General features: G+C 39.5%; 1 protein-coding gene across 13 annotated transcripts in view; it reads right to left on the bottom strand.

Annotated features, from left to right (window-relative positions):
* Nucleotides 1–22,384, bottom strand: part of CACNB2 (calcium voltage-gated channel auxiliary subunit beta 2) — a 328,309-nt gene that overhangs the window by 17,774 nt on the left and 288,151 nt on the right. For 7 of the 13 annotated variants that reach the window (XM_028505924.2, XM_036023641.1, XM_036023663.1 and 4 more), the window contains 6 exons: nt 19,438–19,560; nt 17,727–17,863; nt 13,733–13,809; nt 8,682–8,815; nt 5,006–5,086; nt 4,473–4,531 (listed from right to left, as the gene is read on the bottom strand). In XM_028505924.2, the coding sequence (XP_028361725.1) occupies nt 4,473–4,531; nt 5,006–5,086; nt 8,682–8,815; nt 13,733–13,809; nt 17,727–17,863; nt 19,438–19,560 (611 nt within the window). Of the gene's footprint in view, nt 1–4,472; nt 4,532–5,005; nt 5,087–8,000; nt 8,063–8,517; nt 8,538–8,681; nt 8,816–13,732; nt 13,810–17,726; nt 17,864–19,437; nt 19,561–22,384 lie in introns of all 13 variants that reach the window. The other 6 variants (XM_028505928.2, XM_036023630.1, XM_028505923.2 and 3 more) reach the window with 2 other exon arrangements.

Below are 22,384 nucleotides of genomic sequence, written 5' to 3' on the forward strand. Positions count from 1 at the left end.
ACACCTAAGTAAATTTTCCACAAAATAAATGTAATATGTGATGTAATATTTCCCAGGATTACCGACTTTTTTCAATAAGATCCCTTTGCACAAGATTCAACATATACATATCCCTATGGCAATCCAGCATGAATTCTAGGCACTTCGGGCTAAGAGCTGACATTTTAAAAACACTGGAGGATGGTTGAATTCATCACTTTCCTTCTTGTCCCTGATCTCCTCATGGATTCACCTGTCATTGTCCTACCAGGTAAGTTGGAAAACTTCTTTGTCTACATAACATGGGTGGTTAGGGTCCATCCTATTTGAATGGACTACTGTGTTGCACACAACAGAAGGATAATGATTTACTGTCTCTTCTTTGACCTGACAACTGAAATGCTATTTAAATGAGCATCTGACAACTCTACAGGGCTTTGGCAAATGAGCTTACTAGGCTTGAGAACAGAAAAGGATTCCTGTCTAGAATCTTTTCATCACCAATACTTCCTTTCATATTTTCCTCTCTTGAGCTTTAATTTAAAAAAATAAATTTTGTTTATTTAGTAGATAATTAAGGAGTAATCTGTCCTTTTAGAATTATATGTCTGTTTAGAGTTAGACATACCTAATACTTTCAATGACTTTCCACCCTCCACTGCTATCTTGGCTGGCCAGAACAAAGGCATTTAATGACACAGTTACTCTGAATGTCTTGCCATGGATTTTAAAAAAATCCATGTTAAGTTTTTGCGTGGCTTTTTGAAATTCTGCCTTATGGACACTATTACTTCCTCTGAGGATCTTTGGTGATCACAGGCCTAGAAAGTTGAACCCCAGCTCTATGAGTTAGGATGAGCCAGAGCTGGTCCATTAATAAGGCCATATGGGAATTACTCCTGGCTAGAAACAAAAGATTGATACAAGGTGTATTTTGTTTGTTTCTTAAACATAATCAATCTGGATGGCCGATGCCTTAGAACACAGGCCCAAGATACACCTTATATAGCTGGAATCTGTCTTCCAAATTCAAAACATACTCAGGTTTAAAGGGAAGTGACAGGTCAGGACATGCTGTCTCATTTCCCCATCTGTGGCATTTAGGAAGGGGCACTGGGTTAAACTCAGTCACGGAGAGCAGAGTGCCCAGTCTAGCAGAATTTTCTGGGTATGCACGCTCATGTTGACAATTCCGAATTATGACAAATGACAGAGCCAAGAATAAAGAAGTGAAAGCTAAACAGGCCCAGTCACAGGCGTGCCTTTTCTACTTGGCCAGAACCTGAAAGCCGTGGACCAAGCCACAGGTCCAAGGACCAAGCTGTGTTTCCTGGCACAAAATAAAATGTATTTCTTAAAGCAATGGAAAACAAAAATATCTAATTAGGAGCATTTGGTTAGGTAGCCTTTGATTATAAAGTCCTTTTATACCTTGAATTCTGTTCCTTTTCTGACACTTTGTCTTTTGCTTGATTACTAATGATACTTGTATTCCTATAAAAGTTTCTCTCTTTGTCCTTGCTTCTTTTACCAAAAGTTAGTGTAAGTAAGAAACAGCTGTAGAAGCAGGTGTGCTCGAGGGAGAAAGTGCTACATTAAAAAATCTAAAAGAACACTGAAACCTACAGATATCATCTATTACATTTGTATTGTTAGGACAGGGGAAGAAAAGGAATGTGGAGAAGAAAGGTAGCTCATTTATCTTGTTAAAAATACAAAAATATTCACCAACCCTGTATGTTCACACAACCCCTATAATCTACTCTTAGTTTAAATTTTCAAGTTTCCCTTTTAGACTCCCATCATATCTTTGATACTTCAGAAGTTGTCTTAACCCTTACACAGTGCTCACTGATTATTTGACTCAAGGCTGCCTTCCAATAGGCTGTACGTAAGCACCATGAAGCCAAGATCCTTGTCTGCTTTTGCTCCTTTTAATGCCTGGGCACATAGAATGTGCTCAATAAATATTTATAGAAGTTGAGGGGAGGAAAGGAAAAAAAGTCTAAGTTGATTAATGGGACGCACTAGGCTTGGCCCCGGCTTTGTTACCAGTCACTCTCTACCCAGACTTGATGTGAAGACCTCTAGGCGTTTGCCTCACGTGTGATGCTGTGTCTCACCTTGATGTTGTCATACACTTTACACCCTCTGGTGGACGTGCCCCTTCTCTTCTAATTTACTTAAATAGGTTCCATTAAAAAATCCTTCCTGGTGGCTGACGTCCCTAAATCGGTGTTAATCCTTCTTGTTTGTGCTACCTGTACCTTGGAAAAATGTCCACCGAGCTGCCCTTTTGTTTACTTTATATTTTACTGGTTGGGGTTTCAATGTATGGTTTACACATGAGCTCCTCATGGGCAACGACAGTGAGCAGCTTCACCATTTCTGCATTTCCCTATGAGGGCACAAGAGCCACTCATTCAACATCCATCCACTTGTTGTTCACAGTGAGCACAGCTCTAGACACAACAGTTCACAAAACAGATTTGAAAACATCCTGCCCATGTGGAGTTTGCATTCTAAGTGTGGGAGAATGATGACAAACAAAATTAATACATAAAATACATAAAAGAATTATGGGAAAAAAGTCAGGGATGGGTGAGAACGTATGTATGTATATGTGTGTGTGTGTGTGTGTGTGTGTGTACATATAGTAAGAAGAGTATCTGAGGGAAAAGTATTCCTAGTACAGGGAACTGTAAATGCAAAGGTGTGGAGGTCGGTATATATCTGGCTGTCTGGGATACTATGGAATAAGAAGGAAGGAAGTATGGCAGGACCAGGAGGAGCAAGGGGGAGAGTAGTAAAGTGAAAGAGGCGGGTGGGTATGTGGATGGTCAGACTATGGGGGCAGGACTCTTTTAGGCCACTAAGAACTCTGGTTTTAATGCTAAGTGAAAAGAGAAGACACTGGATAGATCAGAACGAAGGGCTGAGAAGATCCAGCTCACAGCTGAGCAGGTCGCTGAGACTGCTGAATTGAGAGCAGACTTTAAGGGAGCAGGGATGAAGTGAGGACACCAGTTAGGAAGCTATTTATTGCAACAATCCAGGGAGGAGGTGACAGTGTCTCAGACGAAAAGCAGAGGATATGTAAAAAGTGGGTAGATTCTTGATATATTTTGAAGACATGGATAACAACAGCATTTGGGTGTGACATGGGAGAGAAAAAGAACAGTCAAGGATGATCCAGTGACCTGGAGCTGAAGGGTCTTGGGACTGACTGAGAGATGAAGAAACTCTTAATAGAGAAATGGAAGACAATGAGAGGAACAGGTTTGGTGGTAAGTTGGAAGGTTAAGATTGAGAAATCCATTAGCTTAGTAGTGATACTGAAATAGACAGTTGGATATACAGGTCTGGAATGAAGAGAAGAGGCCAATGAGGGAATGCTATTTAAAACTCCAACATCAATGAAGGAGTGTACACAGAAGAGCAAGTAGACCAAGGGACTTAGCCCTTCCAAGATGTCTAGTTGATGAGGAAGAATCAGCAAAGGAGACAAAGAAGTAGCTAGCGCAACAGAAGAAAAACCAGGGAAGTGTGGTCCCAGAAACCAAATGAAGTGTCGAAAACAGGATGATGTGGTCCACGGTGCCAGTTGAGAGGAGGACTGCAGATTCACCCTGGATGTGGCAGTAGGAGGATCACTGACTGACACAACTGGTGATCTGACATGACTTGTTAGGGGTGACTGGTGGACACGTAACTGGAGCTACTAGAAGACAGCTTGCATACACAACTTGTTCAAGGAGTTTTGCTAGAAGGAACAGGAGAAAAATGGGGCAGCTGGAGGGGAAATGAGGTAAACTTTTTTACTGAAGGAAGAAATAACTTTGTCTTTCATGCTTATGGGTTTCCATTAGCATGAGAAACAGCGATGAGAGGAAAGGCTTGTGTGGCTGTGTCCAATGGGGGTGGCAAATGGGGCCTAGCCCCCAGTGGGTGCACTGGCCATTGCTAAGAGTAATAGGAAAAAAGCAGAGCAGGCAGACATGTGAGTGGGTGTAGGTGTGGTGGTGGCAACTCTCGAAAGTTCTCTTTTGTGTCTATTTTCTCGACGAAAACAGGAAGCAAGTTCATGGGGAAGAGCAAGATGGGCAACAGATGTTAGAGGTCTGGGGAGAGAGGAGTTCGTGTGAAAGTCTGTTCGAAGAGTAGAAAAGTAGATGGAAGAGGGATATTTAGTACAACTTCTGGGCAACAACGAGGGCCAGTTGACCATGAATTTGGGGTGAGACTATTCAGCATGCACTTGTCCAAGTTTGTGTTATGAACGCAGGTGCAGGAACAGTGAGATGGATTATCCAGGTTTGAGGATGTGCACAGCAAGTGTGACAAATATTTGTGGGATCAGATTGAACTGGATGGAACGGATTTCCTGTCACCCTGTAGACTTCAGTTTTCTCTTGGGCTCACATGCCTGTCCCACCCAGGTTTTGTCATCTTCAAGACAAAACCCATAATACCCAGGATTCTGATATACTCACCGCCCTTCAAATCTGTGTTTTAAAAAATCAAACAATGCTTTTTGCATCATATCTGTGACCTGCAATTGAGCAAGCAATAAATTAAGATACAATAAAAATATTACTATTATGATAAAACAATTTTACTCCTCTTAAGGATGCCTGAAAACTTGAGCTTCCCGTTTGGAAAAGCAGCATTGAGATCACCCCATTTTTCTGTTTTGAGTTCCAATAAGATGACAATTAAAATGTCAAAGTTCCCTGAATTTATTGATGCTTTAATGATAATACATTACATCACAAGTGGTCTCACTCACTGTCCACCTGATACTATTCCCTGGACTGAGTAGACTGCAGCTAGCAGAAATCTCCAGAGCAGCAGCCAAGAAATTAAAATAGAACAAAACAGAAAACAATATATACCACAGCTTGAAAAACAACATGCTTTGCTGGTAGGAGCTCAAGTCTAAATTCAAGAGTCAGGAGAGGAAGGTTGAGTCACAAAGCAGTTCAGCATGCAAAGCCCAAGTGTGCTCCAGAGGGCAGCTACTTACCTCGTACCCTTTCAGAGAAGGGCCCACCAAGACCACAGGTCGCATGGAAGGTACCACGTCATAGGGGGGCGTGTGCTCTGTCTGGGGAGAGAGGAGATGACTTCAGATACTTAACAGGATGTGGGAACTTAAGTATTTTGTGTAAAAACTGTTCTTTCTGAACTCTGTAATATGAGGCACTGGCTTTTCAGACATTTAATTTTTTTTTTAACTTGCCTCTTTTCTAAATAAACCCAATCAAAGATTGGTGGGTTGATTTTCCTAAAGTTTTCATGTTATTACATGGTCTACATTTTTTTCTCTCTCTCTCTCCTTAAGAAACACTATTAACAGATTAGTTCCTAAAGCAGAAGGTGCTGCTTTTGGATGAAAACTAGTTGGTAGAACAGACAGAAACATGCCTCATGCAGAATAGGTGCTTTAGGCTTGACTGGAGTTAAGACTGCTTCAGATGCATTGGAATTTTATGAAGAGTCACAGTTTCAGAGCTAACATGGTTAAGTACAAGGAAAAGAAACGCCTCACTACCTTTGTGTCTTGGATGTCAGTCTTACCTGGATAAAACCTAGTTTCAAAGCACTGTAACTCTCATTACCAAATACTCGAAAAGTCCTACTTTTCTGAAATAGTTTACAATAGCAGGCATGCTTCTTTTAGTAAATAGTAATCAGGATTACTATCTACACTTAGTGATTCATATTTTTTAAGTTTCCATTACTCGAAACTTAAAAAGCAAGGTTTAATATCTTGGAGGAAAGGTGGAAAATGTGTGCATATCAAGCCTGTTTCAGTGGCCTCAAAAGTTAGTTATCAACGTGCACCTCTACAAAGCTTCGGAAGGGCGTGTGGTGGTGTTTCTGCTGAATGACTAACTCATGCCTTCCCCCCATAGCCTCTCCCAGAAGAGGGAGGAGCTAAATTTGGTAGCAGTTTCTAAAACTTTCCAAACTTTTGAGCTTAACTGCTTCAAATAAAATAATCAAAATAATTTTTTTCCTAAACATTAGGTAACCACTAATTTGTTTGATTATGTTAAAATTGGCTATTTGGATAGCAAAAAAAATGGTATGTTGATCCCCAAAATGATATTTTCTAATGCAGAAGAGAGAGATGTGGCCTTAGAACTGAGGTAAACAAATCATTGTTATATGAATTTTTCTGTATTAAGGAGCATCTAATACTTAAATTCTTAATTCTTAAATACTTTAAGAATTTCTTTTCATAACATAGACCAACAGAAAAATATTCTTTAAACTATTTTAAGAATTTGATAAATGTACAAATATGAACATAAGTTTTGCATCAGCCTGTTGTTGCTCCAGAACACTTTAGTGTTGCTTAAAATTGCTCATTCCAAACTCTGAATTCAATTAAACTCAACTCGCTTAAGCGGGGAATGACACGCCATTTCAGATTCTGAAGCTTCCATCTGAGATTTCAGTGACAGTTCCAGACAAACTCGATCAGAGGGGAGAAAATATCGCTGTGACTGTGCTGTCAAGTTTTACTGCTTAAAATTTTACCTAGCATTCAAAATTCATTTAAAAAGTCACAATAAAGGTAGAATACATTTTTAAACAGAAAAAAAACAACCAAGACAAACATAATACAGTGACAGCACAAATGCTACATAAGCACCACTCTAAAAGCACCCTAAAACATGGAGAACGATGTCACACTGCATCTCCCGTTTTCTGTTTGTTCTGTTTTTGAACTCTCCACTGAAGTTGACCACACAATCAATAACATAAGAAGAATGAATACCAGTGCCGGAGGCATCATAAGCATATTTATTAAATTATTAGTTATACCACCTGGGATTATATTAAAAATGTTTAGAAGACAAGTCTTTATAACAATGATGTATAAGAATCCCTTTTCCACCATTGTAATTAGGAATATAAATTGCATGCACTTTAGTAATGGCTAACAAGAAATTTTATTTTAGGTCCTTAAGTATTAAGTGGCCCAGTATTTGACAGGACTTTGGTTCCTTCGATCTGTGACTGCTGGTGATCAGTCAGCTTAATCAATAGGGTAGCTACAGAAATTACCTTATTTGATGGAATATTGGTACTTTGTGCCCTATTGATAATGACACCATCATTTTCATCTACCCTTTTCTGCTCAACTGATGTTGTTCAAATTCTTCAGTGGAAAAATTGTGATAAACATTTTGGAAAAGTTTTGGAATTTAGGAGTAAGAAAACTTCAAAAAATCGTGTCTTGACTAACAGGGTTTTAGGCCAAGATACCGCTCAGCCAAGCCCAGAGCAGCCTAGTCAGCGATGTCGACTTTCTGGGCTTCTGCACCGCCAGTCACCCGGCTGGAAGCTTTCTGTGACAAGACAGGACCAGAGAGATGGGCTGGGGCTTCTGTGCTCACACAAATAATCTGGCTATTTTAATTTCTGCCTGGGGTGCTGAGGTCTTCCATTATTAAAGTAACCATACTTTATTAAAAAAAAAAAAAAAACAGCAACTTCACAGTTCTGTATCTGACACCTCATCGGTGCCTTCAGAATTCCTCCACAGAGCAAAGTATTTGTAGAAGGAGGAGAGGTTAGGGCATGGAGAGTTCAGAGCAGAGTAGGCTTTACTCAGCACCTGTGTGTCATGATATACCCGTGGTTGTGTAAGACTGGGTGACATGAGGAGGTCTGACTATAAAAATAGCGTAGTAGGCTGTGGAAAGTAGTGTGTGAAAGAAGGGAAGGAATGGACATGGGTGGGGACACCTCCTTAAAAAATAATGCTTTGAAACTACAAAATGTGCTGAAAGGAATTAGACTCTGGGGTAAAGAGAGCTCAGGACTATCTAGTTTTCAGTCAGGGGATGCGGAGCATCACTGTGTGGCATCTTGGTTGGCCCATGGCAAAGGCTGTACACACGGCCACTGCCCCATTGTCCAACAGGTGAGATGCTGAAATCTGACTGATGGAGGAGGCAAGAACATCGGGAGAGTATTTGTATATGACAATAGGAAAAACTCACAGTAAACCGCCAAAACAAGTCTGCAGTTTTCCACTGGTCTTGTTCATCTGCAGATTTTGCACCTAATGGATTAGAAGTTTAAATACTGACTAAATTAAGACTTGAATATTTTTTTTAGTACAAGCTATGTATCTGGATATCATAAATCAGAATCTAATAATGGTTTTAATATGCTTGATTATAAGTTAACTTTCCAGAAAAAAGAAAGACAAAGACAGACAGAATAAGCATGCACAATAGAGGTGCATTATATGGCGTTGTCAGTGTTTGAAACCCTTGAAGGTTTAAACAAGTTCCCTTGGTGGTAGATATTATTCCATCAAAAAGGATAAGTACTGTAATGGTGCCCTCACAGGTCACTCCCTGAATTTAGTTGGTTTGCAATGCGCAGACTCAATCAGCTGTTTGGTAGGCTCTTTTCTTAGGGCAGAAATGACTATATTTCAGAAAACTGTGCAATTGAATGCTAATGATGCCAGTGGCAGGATAAACACAGCTTATGTCAATGTAGACTTACCGATTTCTGCTTCTGCTTAGCTACAGCAGCATGGAAAAGAAACAAAGAATAACAGAGCATGCATGTTATTGGCTTGTCAAGGACGCAGACAGTCAGCAGGACTAGAAGTGTGACGCAGTGCAGTTGAGCAGGTGGACAGATGGGAGCTTGGAAGTTAATGTTACCTTCTTAAAGAAGGGCATTCTTTTCTCTTTGGAGTGGGGTGACGTTACACTGTTTGCACTGGGTTTAGGGGAGCGGTGGTTTGCTGGAATATCATTTTCTTCTGCATCTAAGCCAGTAGCATCTATGTCTATAGCTATATACAGACAAACAATTCAAAAATTATCAGGTAGACAGGAGAGGAAAAAGAGGTTATAAAAAAATAAAATGAAGGCAAATAAAATTAATCTTAGTAAAAGATCTATCACGAGTGCTCAGCACAGTAAATGAAGTAAAATTTAAAGGTAAAGCATGTTTAGAATACAATGTCATTAAACCTAACAAAACTGAAAGTTCCCCTTACCATATCTGTTTGCTTGATAAATTTTATGCCAGATCTCAAAAAGTATTTTCCATATCAATGTATGTAAGTATGGTACAGAACATTTCACTTCACTTCTTACAATATCTTAAACCAGCTTTTAGGTAATAAGCAACTTCAATGTGCTTTAGATTTCTTATTTTTGCTTGGTTTTGTGTGAAAATAAGGCAATGTGAAATGGTTCACTCAAAATGCAACAGGCCTTTAAAGGAAAGAGAGAATGGATTATCCTAAATTCAGACCACCCAAAGAAGGTCATACACAAGGGAAATGATTCAGGGAGGGTTCTAGAAAGGGCAGGCCTGACTGGAGACTAGTGGGGAAACACTGGATCCAATGATCTCCAAGGCACAAGAGTCTCATAAAGTAACCTCAGGAGACTTCCAGTGATTTCTGTATAGCCACTGGATGTAACGCAAGAGGCAGGGCGGGCGGGCACACGGCCTGAGAGAACACGCCACTGGTCTCCTGATCTGTAGAATGAGAGGTTTAGGTTTGTGGTTTGGTGTGCTTTCCCTTTTAAATATCTTTTTACCCTGGAAATATTTCACTTAAAAATTAAGTGTTAAATAAACAATAAATAAATAAAGACCCATCATCTCATTTTGAAGTTTATAAAATGCTTCCATGTGCAATTACTAGAGAATTTTATCAACTGTTAAAACCAGGGCTGGAAAGTATTTTAAAGATAATCTTCAACTCTCTTATTGTTAAGTTTTAAAACATAAACTCTTAAAGAGTTTAAGGGACTTGTTCTTGGCAAAAACTCTGCAGAGCCAGGACTCAGAACGTGGTTCTCCTGCCCCTAGGAGTCCCTTCCTGTCGCCACACTGGGGCCTCCTCATGTGCAGTCCCTTCTCAAAGCCAATGGCTCATTAGTTCCCTTTGCTCCCCAGAGGGGTCCTGTCCCCAGTGTCAGGATGCAGAAAGTATCATCGAGCTGAGCTCACTAGAATATTGTTCTGTGATTTAGATAAGGTCAAGTAGAAGAAAAGAAGAAAACCTACTCACCCCAGGAAAGTATCACAGGATCATATTACACGTGTTATCTCTCTAACAGAAACCACAGTACATTTTGGTTTAAGAAAGAAATTACCTGCTTGAAATAACCGGCAGCTGGTGCTGCAAACCCACACTACCCTTCCCTGTGACACGCAAGCTGAATCAGTGCTCAAGACAGGCGCTGCTAACCTTTTCACACGACAGGCAACCATCTGACAGGCGTCACCTTATTTTTCAATTCTGAAGTTATTACGATATTAGATGACTCAGCCTTTTGAGCACTAGCATCTCTTGTTTAAGTGTTCCTTTTCATTTGATGGGTCACAAGCCTGTATGACGTGTAAAACCTGGCATTGTTTGCACAGTATTGTAAATATCAGCTATTGCTGGCATGAAGATGAGGTACGATGGTTTTCTATCCAGTGAAAGTAATAATGGCCTGAGTTCATTCCAGGCATTTAGTTAGACTTGCCTAGTAAATGTGTTCTCTCTCTTTGCCATGCATGCATATTGATGAAGGGAATGGTTCCGCCCATACTGTGCAATGGAAACATTCTAAAATGTGCCTGGGGTTTGGAATCGATGCTGACTTTCATAGCACTCTATAATGTTTACCCTTGAATCCCACCTTAGAAAGCAGGTCACTGGTGTCCTCCTGGGTGTGACAGAGAGGATCTGAGTCACCATTTCACTATTCCTACACTATGCCTCAACCAACACCAGCCAGGTCTCCCTTTTGGTGGAAACTCCTGTGCACGTTTACCTTTCTCATCTTTTCCTGAGCTTATGAAAGCCACCTTCAAGGGACAGTCCCTCCTAAGAGCCTTCTAGAAATTGAGACCTATGTGCATGTCTCCATTGACAGGACCCTGCCATAGCCAAGTTCATGAACTGGATTTTGTGATTTATCCATTGATTCTGACCTGCTATGACCAGCTGAATTTTTTATTATTTAAAGGAAGAGTGGGAACGTACCAAAGATTTAGCTGTGACACTGCCCTGCGGTCTGGCTGCCCACACACGCAGCCCGAGTCAGGTTTGAGATTCACCTGCATCTGGTCACAGGGGCTCAAAGCCCCAAGTTGAAAACACACCAACTTACTAGTTCTGACTTTTGGTTGACTTAACAGCCATGTGGGTTCATTCTGAAACAGAGGATTCTAAAACAACTGGCCACTTTCAAAACACATTAAAGAAGTGTACGAAGAGTTAAGAGGCAAGTTCAATTCTCTTCATAGTTCTCTACACTATGTACTTTATTCGACTCAGTGGTTCTCCTTATGCTGAGAAATGTAACCCCTTTTTAGTTGCATGCTTCTATTTGCACATGCTGGTAAACATTGGTATTTCCTTGGGAAAAACGGCTTCTATAAATATGAAACTAGTTTCTTTCATTCTTCCTCACCAGTATGCTTTTTTCTTTTTTTTTATAGAGAGAGGCTTGGGGACATTTTTTGAGATTTAAGTACTAGTTTAGTCTTAGACACTTGGGTCACGTTAGGTGAGGCATGGGAGTCACAGGGATGGGTGTGTCTGTGTAGCTGTGGGTGTGTGTTACACACCTGCCTGCCACCCCACTCCCCAGGTGTGAAGTGGAAATGTTTCTTTTTCCAAGTCCTTAAGCATCTCCAGATATATTTAGTTTAGGCAGATGCTTATACTCTTTGGTACAGCCATGGGTGAGGAAAGTTGTCAAGAGTGCTTCTGGGAAACAAAGATGGACATTGCAACTGCAGACAGATCCACATTTGAGAGCTGAGGCAGCTTTCCCTCGAAGTGGGTGGGGGGCCCTCTCTGTAGAATTTTCTGAAGTTTTCCTTCAGGTAAGTTGGGCTATTGATACAAAAATTATACCAGGATTCTGATGTGCGTAAGATAGATTTTTGTATCTCCAATCCACGCAGACACAAGTATTTTCTACTCCTGGTATTTGGAAAAGTTATTCCAGAGTCCTGTATCTGTATAAAACTTGGGTGAAAGTTTAAGTTACCTTTATTATATTAAACTCTTCATTGAACTTTATTTTTCATAATGACACACATCTGGCTACAAAAATTAAGTGTGATTTTACAAATACACAAACTTACTCTTCAAAATGCACCTACTCTTATTACACTGCCAAAAGGACGAGAAGGCTGCAGGCTGGCTGGAGGGGAGGGAGGAGCCTCCCCGGCCTGTGGAAGGGGGGCTGCCAGCTGCGGGAGGAGCCGCTGCTTTACCACAATTTGATGTGGCATTCCCCAGTTCAGGGGCCTAGTCTCTAGCCTTGGGGGTGCCCTGGCAGCCTTTAAAATGTACAGGAAGAGTGTAAGGTTTATACTGCAATCCCTATAACCTGACATGTTTACAAGAAGCTCAGATAAGCCTCCTTTTTCCCGTGCCTTCGAAAAATATCTACTAACTACTCCCTCCTGGTCAATGGAAGGCATAAACCTCACATTGTACCTAAAAAAAAAAGCTTCAGTTTTTCCTTTCAAACATACTATTTTACTTTCTTTTGAGCAATTTAGAATTGCTCTGAATTATACGTACGTGTGTTTTTTAAATCAACATACCTCCTACAATGACTTATTTCTCACTGTGTTCACATCTTGCTCATGTAAAATGCCCTACAGTTTTTACTAAGATGCCCTGGGTTGGTCTCTAAAAGCTACCACCATCCAAAGTGAAGTGTGGTGATTAGTAACAGGGGAGCCCCATTCTTAAGACAAAGCAGTCAAAGTGCAACTAGTTCCTTAGCTTCACTGATGCCCAGTTCTCTGCGTCTGACCTCTTCCCACCGTCAGCTTCCTAGAAACGGGATTTGGAATCTTGTTGCTCAAATGCTCTGTGGGCCAGTCCTTATAATCTTACTGTGACTCTAAGCTGCATCTCTTAGTGAACTCAGATTGATCGCAGGCTTTCATGCAATGTGACCAATCGATCCCCCATTTCTATGGAACCCCAAGTACTGCACAGAATGGGAGAGCTACCACGTTTAGTGAACAAAGAATTCAGTTAAGTTTGAATTTTAGATAACCGATAAATAATTTTTTATCATTAAGTATATCTCATATAGTACTTACTTACATTAACAAGTTATTTGTTGTTTGCCTGAAAATCAGCTTTACCTGGGTGTCCTTCATTTTATCTAACAACTCTACGCACAAATCCACTACTTTACAAATAAAACAGTAGTCACTCTTCCCACAAATGTTTTTATCTGATTTTGATACTTCCATACATCTTCCATATCCTCCAGAGTCTTTAGAGTATAGCTCATGTCAGGCCTATAATTCCCTCATTTTATTTTTCTTTCCTCGCCTTTCCAAAGTTTAAGTTCTTTCCTCTTTTTACTTAACAATGTGGCCTACACTTCACATGCACTGTGGCTGGCATTCACCCATTCAGTGCTCATGACAATGTGTTGTGTGGATACTAAGGATAAAAAGTTAAATACGTTGATCACTTTGATCATTAAAGCAACTGATAGTGAACATGTTAACATTTTTCCTTTATTTTTTTCCCCAAAGCCAGAAAAACTTTTCCCAGATTCTTCCTAACTGCATATGGACACTTATTTCATCTGATCCCTTTTAATATTTCTGAGGTTCGCACAAGACTCGGTGCATGTAAATTCAAACAACTAGGTAAGAATGAGGAAAGCATGAGATGCAGTATGCAATTGTTCAACACTTATCACCTACTTACCAGAGGATGGAGGTGTAGATTTTCTGGAACTAGGTACTATGTCACCCAAACTGGATGATGAATTTCCTCCTGATTTACTGGAGTAAAGCAAAAATTCATATTAAATCTGACACTTACTGCAGGTTTTAAAACATTTGTGTTCCTCAATAAACATGATTACTCATTGAGTTTTTATGGAATTTTAAATTTGTCTTCCCTACAAGGAGGTAAACAGTAATTCCCCGTGGAGACTCCTAGGCACTACAGACAGCCACATAATAGTCTCTGTTCCAAGTTTAAGGTTTAATTTTAAACAGCCCTGAGGGATTGGAAGAGAATCCAGATAATTTCTGCAGCCTTCAAATTCTCTGCCAGGATCACAGGTAGAAAACAGCAGAGATGTTCTTTGCTTCTTTTATCTTAGAGACTCTCCAAAGCAATGTGAACTTATTGTTTCCTTTTTAGTTAGTTCATTCTCCTTTGTCTTAGCTTGATTGTTTTTGGCTTAGCTTGATTATTGATTATACTAAGATTCAAAGGACTGAAATCTTTACAAGTGACTTATAAAAGAAAAACAGCAACTCAAAAACTTGCTAACCTTTAAAAGACACACGAAGAAACATGCCAAACAGCATCACACATATCACTGATCCTATCTGGAACATTTCTCAAACATGGCTAACATGGAGGATTCAGCTTGGTTAATTGAGGGATGATCTGAAGGACGTATACTTCAGAACTACCAGACTCTAAAGTTTTATATAAGACATGATTCTGTGTCTTAAAAGTGGAGTTCACATTACAACAGCATTTACATTTTGTACCCGGGTAGCAGTGCGCTAAATAACATTTTACTAAATGGCCCCCTCACAAATGAAGGTGGAAAGGAATATCTGCAGAGAGTGACATGGGATTTCAGGAGGACAGTTTTATTGCCTGAAGTTTATTATCACAGCCAAACCAGGGTCTCGTTGAAATAATTTTCTGCATACAGAGTCTACATATGGAAGGGTAGTATTGACTTGTGTAACCAATAATACACAAAAACAACAATAGCAGGTTGAATTTTATCACTGCTATCCTGGGATTTTAATGCATAAAACAAACATCACAAACTTGAAGCAACTAGCATAAGGCCTCTACATGCTTTTCAGGTTCTTAAAAGATACTTCAGTGCATTTTAACAAGGATACTAGACAGCATATAAAGTGACTAAAAAGTGTTATTTATGGAAACAATCTCCAGTAGTTACACAATACCCATTACCAGGACAAAAACATTTTCTTCCAGAACTTTTCTTTTTCAAGTACCAAGTCTAATTTCAATTCAAGCATGGGCTTGTTTTACATTCTATTTGAACTTTAATAAAAGTCAAAGTATTATTTGAATTGTGTAAAATTGCAACACAGCAAATAGTCAAAATGTTCAGAATGTAAATTTATCCTTAATTTTTAATTCTATAAAATGCTACCTTCTTGAGCTGTGCTGAAATTCTGCTACCTCTGGTTTCAGTCAATGTTTCCCATGTATGTATGAGTTTTAAAATACTGCTGAATTCCGATTATGTTCTCAAAAAAACCTTTATTTAAAATGTTAGAAGTCAAATGTAAAAACCTCTGAAAGGAAGTAAAAACATTTTCACATATTTAGGCAAAAGCTTAGGTAAAGAGACAGGACAAAATGAAATTGAGAAATCAAAAGAAAATGCACATGGTTATAGGAAAGGAAACCTAGTTCCCCAGACTAAGTTATGAGATGATGCACACCCCAAATGCAGAGATTGTATAGCATTTTTTAAAACTGCAAGAATAAATAATGTATCTAATATGGTTAATAATAACAGCTGGCAATAATAATAACAATTGTTCTGTGCTTGCTATGTCAGGTCCTGGCTACATGACTCCCATAGGGCATGGTCGTCCATCTGAGGTCAGGCTGCAATCAGTCCATCCTGATTCCAGCACTCTCTAGTTGTGTGGCCTTGGTCCAGGTTCCTAGCTTTTCCTGGCCTGTTTCCTCATCTGTGAAGCAGAGGGTCCAGTACACACACTGTTCCCACAGGTACCAGTAGAGAGCTGAGCTATGACTAATGCTAGACCAGGGATGGCTAGGTGGGACGCAGAGGAAACTGTGCTTCCTTAACCATATTTGCAAAAACTTATCCCCCTTCCTATTCCTTTAGAAGTTTTTCTTTTTCAGTTTGTATATGAAGAAGCAGAGAAAGATACACAAGTCTGTTTCTGCAAAAGCCTATTCCAAATTTTCTGCAATGCATTCTACAAAATGCTATTGCTAAGATGTGAACCAAGAAAAGTCTGTATAAGATAACTTAAGTGTATGTGTGAAAAACATCCTCATTCCACCACCCAGATTCACAATGCACGTGAACATTTTAAAGGCTCTGAAAATCCCTAAAATAACTTTTTACTGCCCTGACCATGGAACCCTTCTCTCAAATGACTGGACAGGAAAACTCTGGAAATGCTGAATGACCCCAACAAACTAAACCCAAACAAAATGTCCCCTGGCTAAGATACCATATTTTTGGACTATAAGACGCACTTTCCCACCCCACCAAATATGGGAGGAATAATGGTTGTTAATGCTGCTGTTGAGTTCTGTTTACATGTTCATTTGTGAAATATTATGTTATTTATGTTATTAAAATATTTTACCACATTTTTTGCTTCAAAACTTTTTTCCTATTTTCCTCCTCTAAAACCTAGGTGCATCTTACGGTCTGAAAAATATGGGTAACTTCAAACCTCGACAAACTATGTACAGTACTACAAAGTTGGTAACAGTGGTCTGTGCCCCAGGAAAACGAAGTTTTTCCAAATTATAAGATTTTATTAACTAGCATTAAGATATCATTATCAATATGGAAAATAGACAAATACACACAAAAACCACTAGAACACTAGAGATGGAATGAATAGTATCAGACTGTCAATACCCCACAGATAAACGCACATGCTTTGTTTATCTCCATGCCTCTACTTTTTTAAGACTAAATGCATCTCACAATCTGAGGGCCCCCAATAACCCAGGGACTAATAAAGATCAAATATAGAGCAGAGGTCTCAGGGAAGGGAGGGATCCATCTGAACCAAGAGCCTGACAGTTATAAAATACAAGTTAAAGACGACAGATGTTTTTCACCAAAAAGCATCTTCTATTTTGCTTGCTGTGGACACTTGAAAAAAATTCTTGCTAAAACATTATCATTGACAAAGGATTTGCATCATTGTATAAACAAATAAAACATGAGCTAGAGAAAACAGGAGCCTAATTATTCACATTAAAGACTTGTCTATATCACATCCTTTCACATAGGGAGAAGCTTGCCATGTCCTCGGACTTGGCTACATAGGGTTTAATTTAAAATTCACTCCATCTGAGTAACCCTTCTAGTGATTCTTTCAAACCATGCCAGAATGCTAGTGAGGGTTATTCAGCCCCAGCCTATTACATAAGTCATTTAATTGCTATCTGCAAAGGCAGTTTTAACTGGTTTCGTATTGAGTTTTCCTTTAAGTGCTTAGCAGTAGGGGTAACTGAAAATTGAGTTTCTCAAGTGAAAATGAAATCTAACTGGCCACAGGGGCTGCTCTCTGCCAACGCTCTGTCTAGGACTGTCATCTCTAAAATGTCTTCCTGCCATGCCAGGCGGCTGCAGATGCGGATTTGTCACCAGGTTTCGTCAGTGCCAGAATATTTTCAGTAAAAGATTAGGACTTGCGGATTTGCTCTGCACTAAAGCCTAAATTTAATATTCTATGACCTTAGCTATTTTCATTAATGATGATAATTAATTTGATTCTCTCCCAGATCAAATGGAAATGAGATGCAGGGATGAACTTTTTAAAATGCAGGACTTGTGATACCATCAATAAGCCCAATCACTAGTCCACTTGATAACATGTAATAAACATTATGGAATGCGGCAAACAACAGTACGTGAATGATCGTATAATCTGGACTTTTACACAAACACTTGATGTTCTTCTCATACCTGGAGTAGAATTTCCCTTGCTTGGCTCTCTGTTCATGTTGCAGCCTCATATTTTCGAGTTTCACTGGGCTTGGAATGAATCCAATTTCACAGCCTTCTTTAACCAATCGCCCTATCCACCAGTCATTGTTAAATTTCTAAACACAAAATCAGAATTGTTAACATCAGTGCACAGAAGTTCAAATCCTTAAATTGTTTTTTTTTCCACATTAACTATTTTCAGTGGAGAGAACTATTATGGCAATTACAATTAACCATGCATCAATGATCACAATTCAGAAAAACCCCTTAAATTCATGGATTAAGTATGTAAAAATGAAGTATTTTTAGTTAACATGAATAATTCAGCTAAGAATTAAGACTGGTCTGAATTCTAGCACAACTGCTGCTGTCAACTGTGAGAAGGTTACATTCTCCTTGTTCAAAGACTAACAGCCCTTCCTAAGGAGAGGCCATTAAGCACCAGAGAGTGTTTGCATCAGAGCAAAATTCATGTTTGTGCAAACGTATTTGTAATGAGCAAGGTACCCTGTTCACAGGTGATTCCTTTATTTCTGCTGATGTTGAAAATTTCTCTCTTGTGGTCAGAATATTTATCCTAAATCTTTATGATTGGTTTTGATTTTCCTCAACTAAATAGTATTTTTCAAGTCTGTTCTTGAATGTTTCAATGGTGAATATCCGTTCTGGCTTCTTTTACTTTCATAGCAGAAAGAGAGTCCTCTCCAAGCACCAGCCATCAGGAGGAGACCTGGATTAATCTTATTTCCTGTTATAAAGTCAGATTTGAGGCATGCCATCCCTTCTGAAAACTTTCTATCCTTCCCTCCTAGCCAGTATTTCACATTCCCATTTAAACATTAATTAAATGGGAGACTCTAAAGTGTCTAGGCTCTTTTAATAGGTACTCATCACCTCCTTTGCTTATAGCCTTTGGTGCAGTAAACAGTTAAATTTACATATGCTTCCTGGGACATATCATCCCCTAGACTCCAACTGCAAGTTCCTGCAAGCTAAGGAAATCATGCTCACGCACTGACAGCATCATGCAGGGGGAGTTTCTGGACATTTAATACAGTGTTCTGTGTAGTATCTGATAAATGTTGGCTCAAAGTAAACCTGCATTAAGGGTGAATTTGTCTAATTGACAGGTCTGAGTCGTTATTAACTGAAAGCTGTTGACTTTTGACATGGAGGAAAGGGATTTTCTCGCTGTTTCTTGCCTTCTTGGCTTCAATTCCCCCCACTCTCCCTTCTACTATAGAAATCCATCAGCGAAGGTAGGTAGGGGCACCAGTGGTCTTGAGTTTTGACACTGGCAGCAGAGAGGGGAGGTCATGAGTTCTAGATATTATTATTAAACCCTCCCAGATGGTTAAACTGGAGAGATGAGGGGACAACAACACACAGTCAAGGTCAAAAATTAAAGTAAAAAGTACAGGTTAAGTATAAAAAGGGATCATCTCCTCCAGTAGTTCCCAATTTCTGGGTCAGAGAGCCCAGGAGAGCCTTGAAGTTACCACAAGAGGCCTGCAACTGCTTTCTTCCTTTTAAAGGTTGTATTTGTATTAGAAAAGGTTGAGAGGCACCAATTTCATGTATATGTTATATAACTGCAGCTCTCTGCAATGCAATTTCACAGCAATAAGAAATAAATGATGTTACAAGGTGAAAAAATCGTGCAGACAAAAATTCAAATTATTTTCCTTACTTCCTTAACATGCAGAAAATCTTTTGCTTCAAATGAGATGGCCATGCCTGGCACCGGAACATCATCTTCATGGGCTGCACTGTAGCTGACATTTGTCCGAACTGCAAATGCAACGGGCTTTGTCTAAGGAGGGAAAAAAGGGGGAAAAATAAGAAACAAGTGCTCCCTCCCTTCCCCCCTAAAATACAAACATACGCTGAATAACTGTAACTATTGGTGCTTTTCCCACTTTAGTTTTTCTCACTAAACAGTTTATTAGTATTCAATGCACCTGAGATCTGTGTGCTCTCGGCTACACACCATGCATTTCCGAACTAGAAAAAGGCCACTGTTCTCACAGCCCTTCAAGTAATGAAGGTGAAGATGAACAACTGAAATATGTTCCTAACTTGACTGGAAATCAGGAAACACATAGAGATAAAATGCCCAGTTCTTTGGTTTCAGTGAAAAAGACTTAGTAATGGCCACCCCCACCCAAAACATCTTCTTTAATTGAAATGAATGACATAATTCCAAAAGACACACTGTTTTGTATGAAAACAGAACCACTGACGATATTTGGTGTTTTACACATAAGCATTTGAGACAGACATATAGGCAATACCTGTTTACCCACAAGGCGAATAAAACAGGTAAACTCAGCAACAGTCAAAAGAGGATTTCTTCTGACTGGTGTTGTGTTTCACATTATGGCAAATGGATTTCTTCTAAGCAGTTTCTCCCTACTCAACAAACTTTTTACCCCGACTTGTCCAGGAGGACAAGGGAGAATTGGAATAGAGAACCCGCCTTCATTTCCAAATTTTCCAGTTAATCCACTCAACCTGCCTGCTGTCAGGGTTGAGGACTGAGCCGAGAGCTAGGAAGTTACTCAGATCTACCCACACAATGCAGATGGGGAGAGAGGGCCATGTTCTGGAGATAGGCACAATAGGCATGGAATGGTTTTTAAGTGTTTGAAATCCAGTTCTGGGTATCCTTTCTGATTTTTAATGAGGTAAGAGGTACTATTCCTCATATAGAAATATGGGCTTAAAAAAGGTTGCCCATAGTCCCACTAGTGAAACAATCCTTCATAGCATGGCTGTGTTTCCACTGTTTCTTGAAATTTTTAAAAATATGTAGATCTTATTCCCATAGTTACACTCATACTATATTTAACTTTAATCCAGTTTTTAAAGTATTGTAGCACTTTTCACGCAATATACTTCCTTATCATTTATGTAATTGCTTCCATTGGTCACCCTTTTGTTCACATTAAGGTTTATCATTTTTCCATTATGATAAGTATTCTGCTTTGAAAAACTGCTGCACAAAAATCCTCTTTCTACTTAGAATTCTTTCCTTGGGATAGGCTCCCAGAGGTAGCATGAGTAAGTCATGATTGATCAGAACCTTTTAAAATTCTAGTCCAAACTAAGTGTGAAAGGACCGCACTACTTTGAACTTAACCAGCAGTATATGATGGTGCCCTTCTCAGAAATACAGGGTCTCAATCAGACTCGGTTTTACTGCCAGAAATAAGATTTTCATGAGTAGATCCATCCATTATTTAGGAGAGCTCTGGTCATAAAAATACAGATACAAGATCTTTTCCATGCTATCATGATCTTTCATTTCTCTCAGGGTCTTTTATTCCTTGTGGGATACAGAGATCAAGCATGGCATATGTTTTTTCATCACTGGAAGACATGAATATTAAATGTACAACTCTACAGAGAAGCCCAATGGAAAACTTCATGTCTTTTATGCAATGATCAACTTTTCAAACATTGGGGTAGCAGGAAGGGGGGACACGAACCAAAGAAAAAAGGCAGTGAAAGTAAGCATATCATACCAGGTACTTCAGACAGTAATTTTTCTCAGATTAAGGCCATTTCAGAATGTGCCTCCTTCCTGGGCTCACCTCCTGTAACCAACATACTACCACTAGGTGTGGGCTTTATACAGGAATCGCCCTTACAGAACTTACAGCACCACAGAACCCCATCTCTCAGTATCTTTGCTTCAGGAACTATAATTCTAAAATTAGAACAGACAACAGTCAAAATGGAGGGGGAGAAGAGAGGTAGCCAAGATGAGAGAGCTTATTGGCTTGAGAGAAAGACGCCAGGACACTAACCAAAGGGGCCAAATGACAGTATCATTTATGACTCACTTCAGCTCCATCTACCTCAAGCAGTGTGTGTATAACATGGAAGATATTTTTCACATCCATTCCATTCATGTGGGTTCAAGAACAGGGGATTGTGAATGGAACTGGATTTAAATGCTATTCTGTCATTCATTAGGTGAGTGGCCTGGGCACATTCCCTACTCTCACTGAGCATGTTGGCTCACGGCTAAAACGAGAATAGTTACACCAACCTGGCAGGTTGTTACAAGATTACAGAAATTTCAGGTCACAAGGATAGGTTAGTGTTTGGTATAGAGAGAAAGCTCAATGAATGGACACTTATTACATACCCAAAAGAAATGCTATAGAGAAATACGTGTTTCCCCCTACTCCTGTGTCTATTAAGGGCCAGCACACAAAGAATTTCCTCTGTGGTCTTTCACTGCAACCCTCCTCAGACCAAATTAGTTACCACAATTTAGTATCTGCCATAGGCCCTATGCTGAATATAATACAAATGGATTCAGGATGTTTTTCTCAATTGTGTATTCTTTCTCATTCTCTAAAATTGAGACTATGGTAAGGTTTGCCCATAATCATTTTCCCTGTGTCCTATTTCTTTAGTTCTGGTTTTCTTTGACCACCCTCAGCTACAGAGGTTTTCTTGGGGGGTGGAGGTGGTGGGAAGTAACCAACTAGAAGTTCCAGTGGAACCTCCCTTAAGGAATCTTTGTGGTTTTATCCCATGTAACCATGTTTTTATCAAAAGTATCCTGTTTTACATTGACATCTGCATTTTGGGTCTACTCGCTGTGTGGTCAATGGCCTCAT

Source organism: Phyllostomus discolor, chromosome 1 (assembly GCF_004126475.2).
Source record: "Phyllostomus discolor isolate MPI-MPIP mPhyDis1 chromosome 1, mPhyDis1.pri.v3, whole genome shotgun sequence".
In the NCBI taxonomy this organism is placed as follows: Eukaryota; Metazoa; Chordata; class Mammalia; order Chiroptera; family Phyllostomidae; genus Phyllostomus; species Phyllostomus discolor.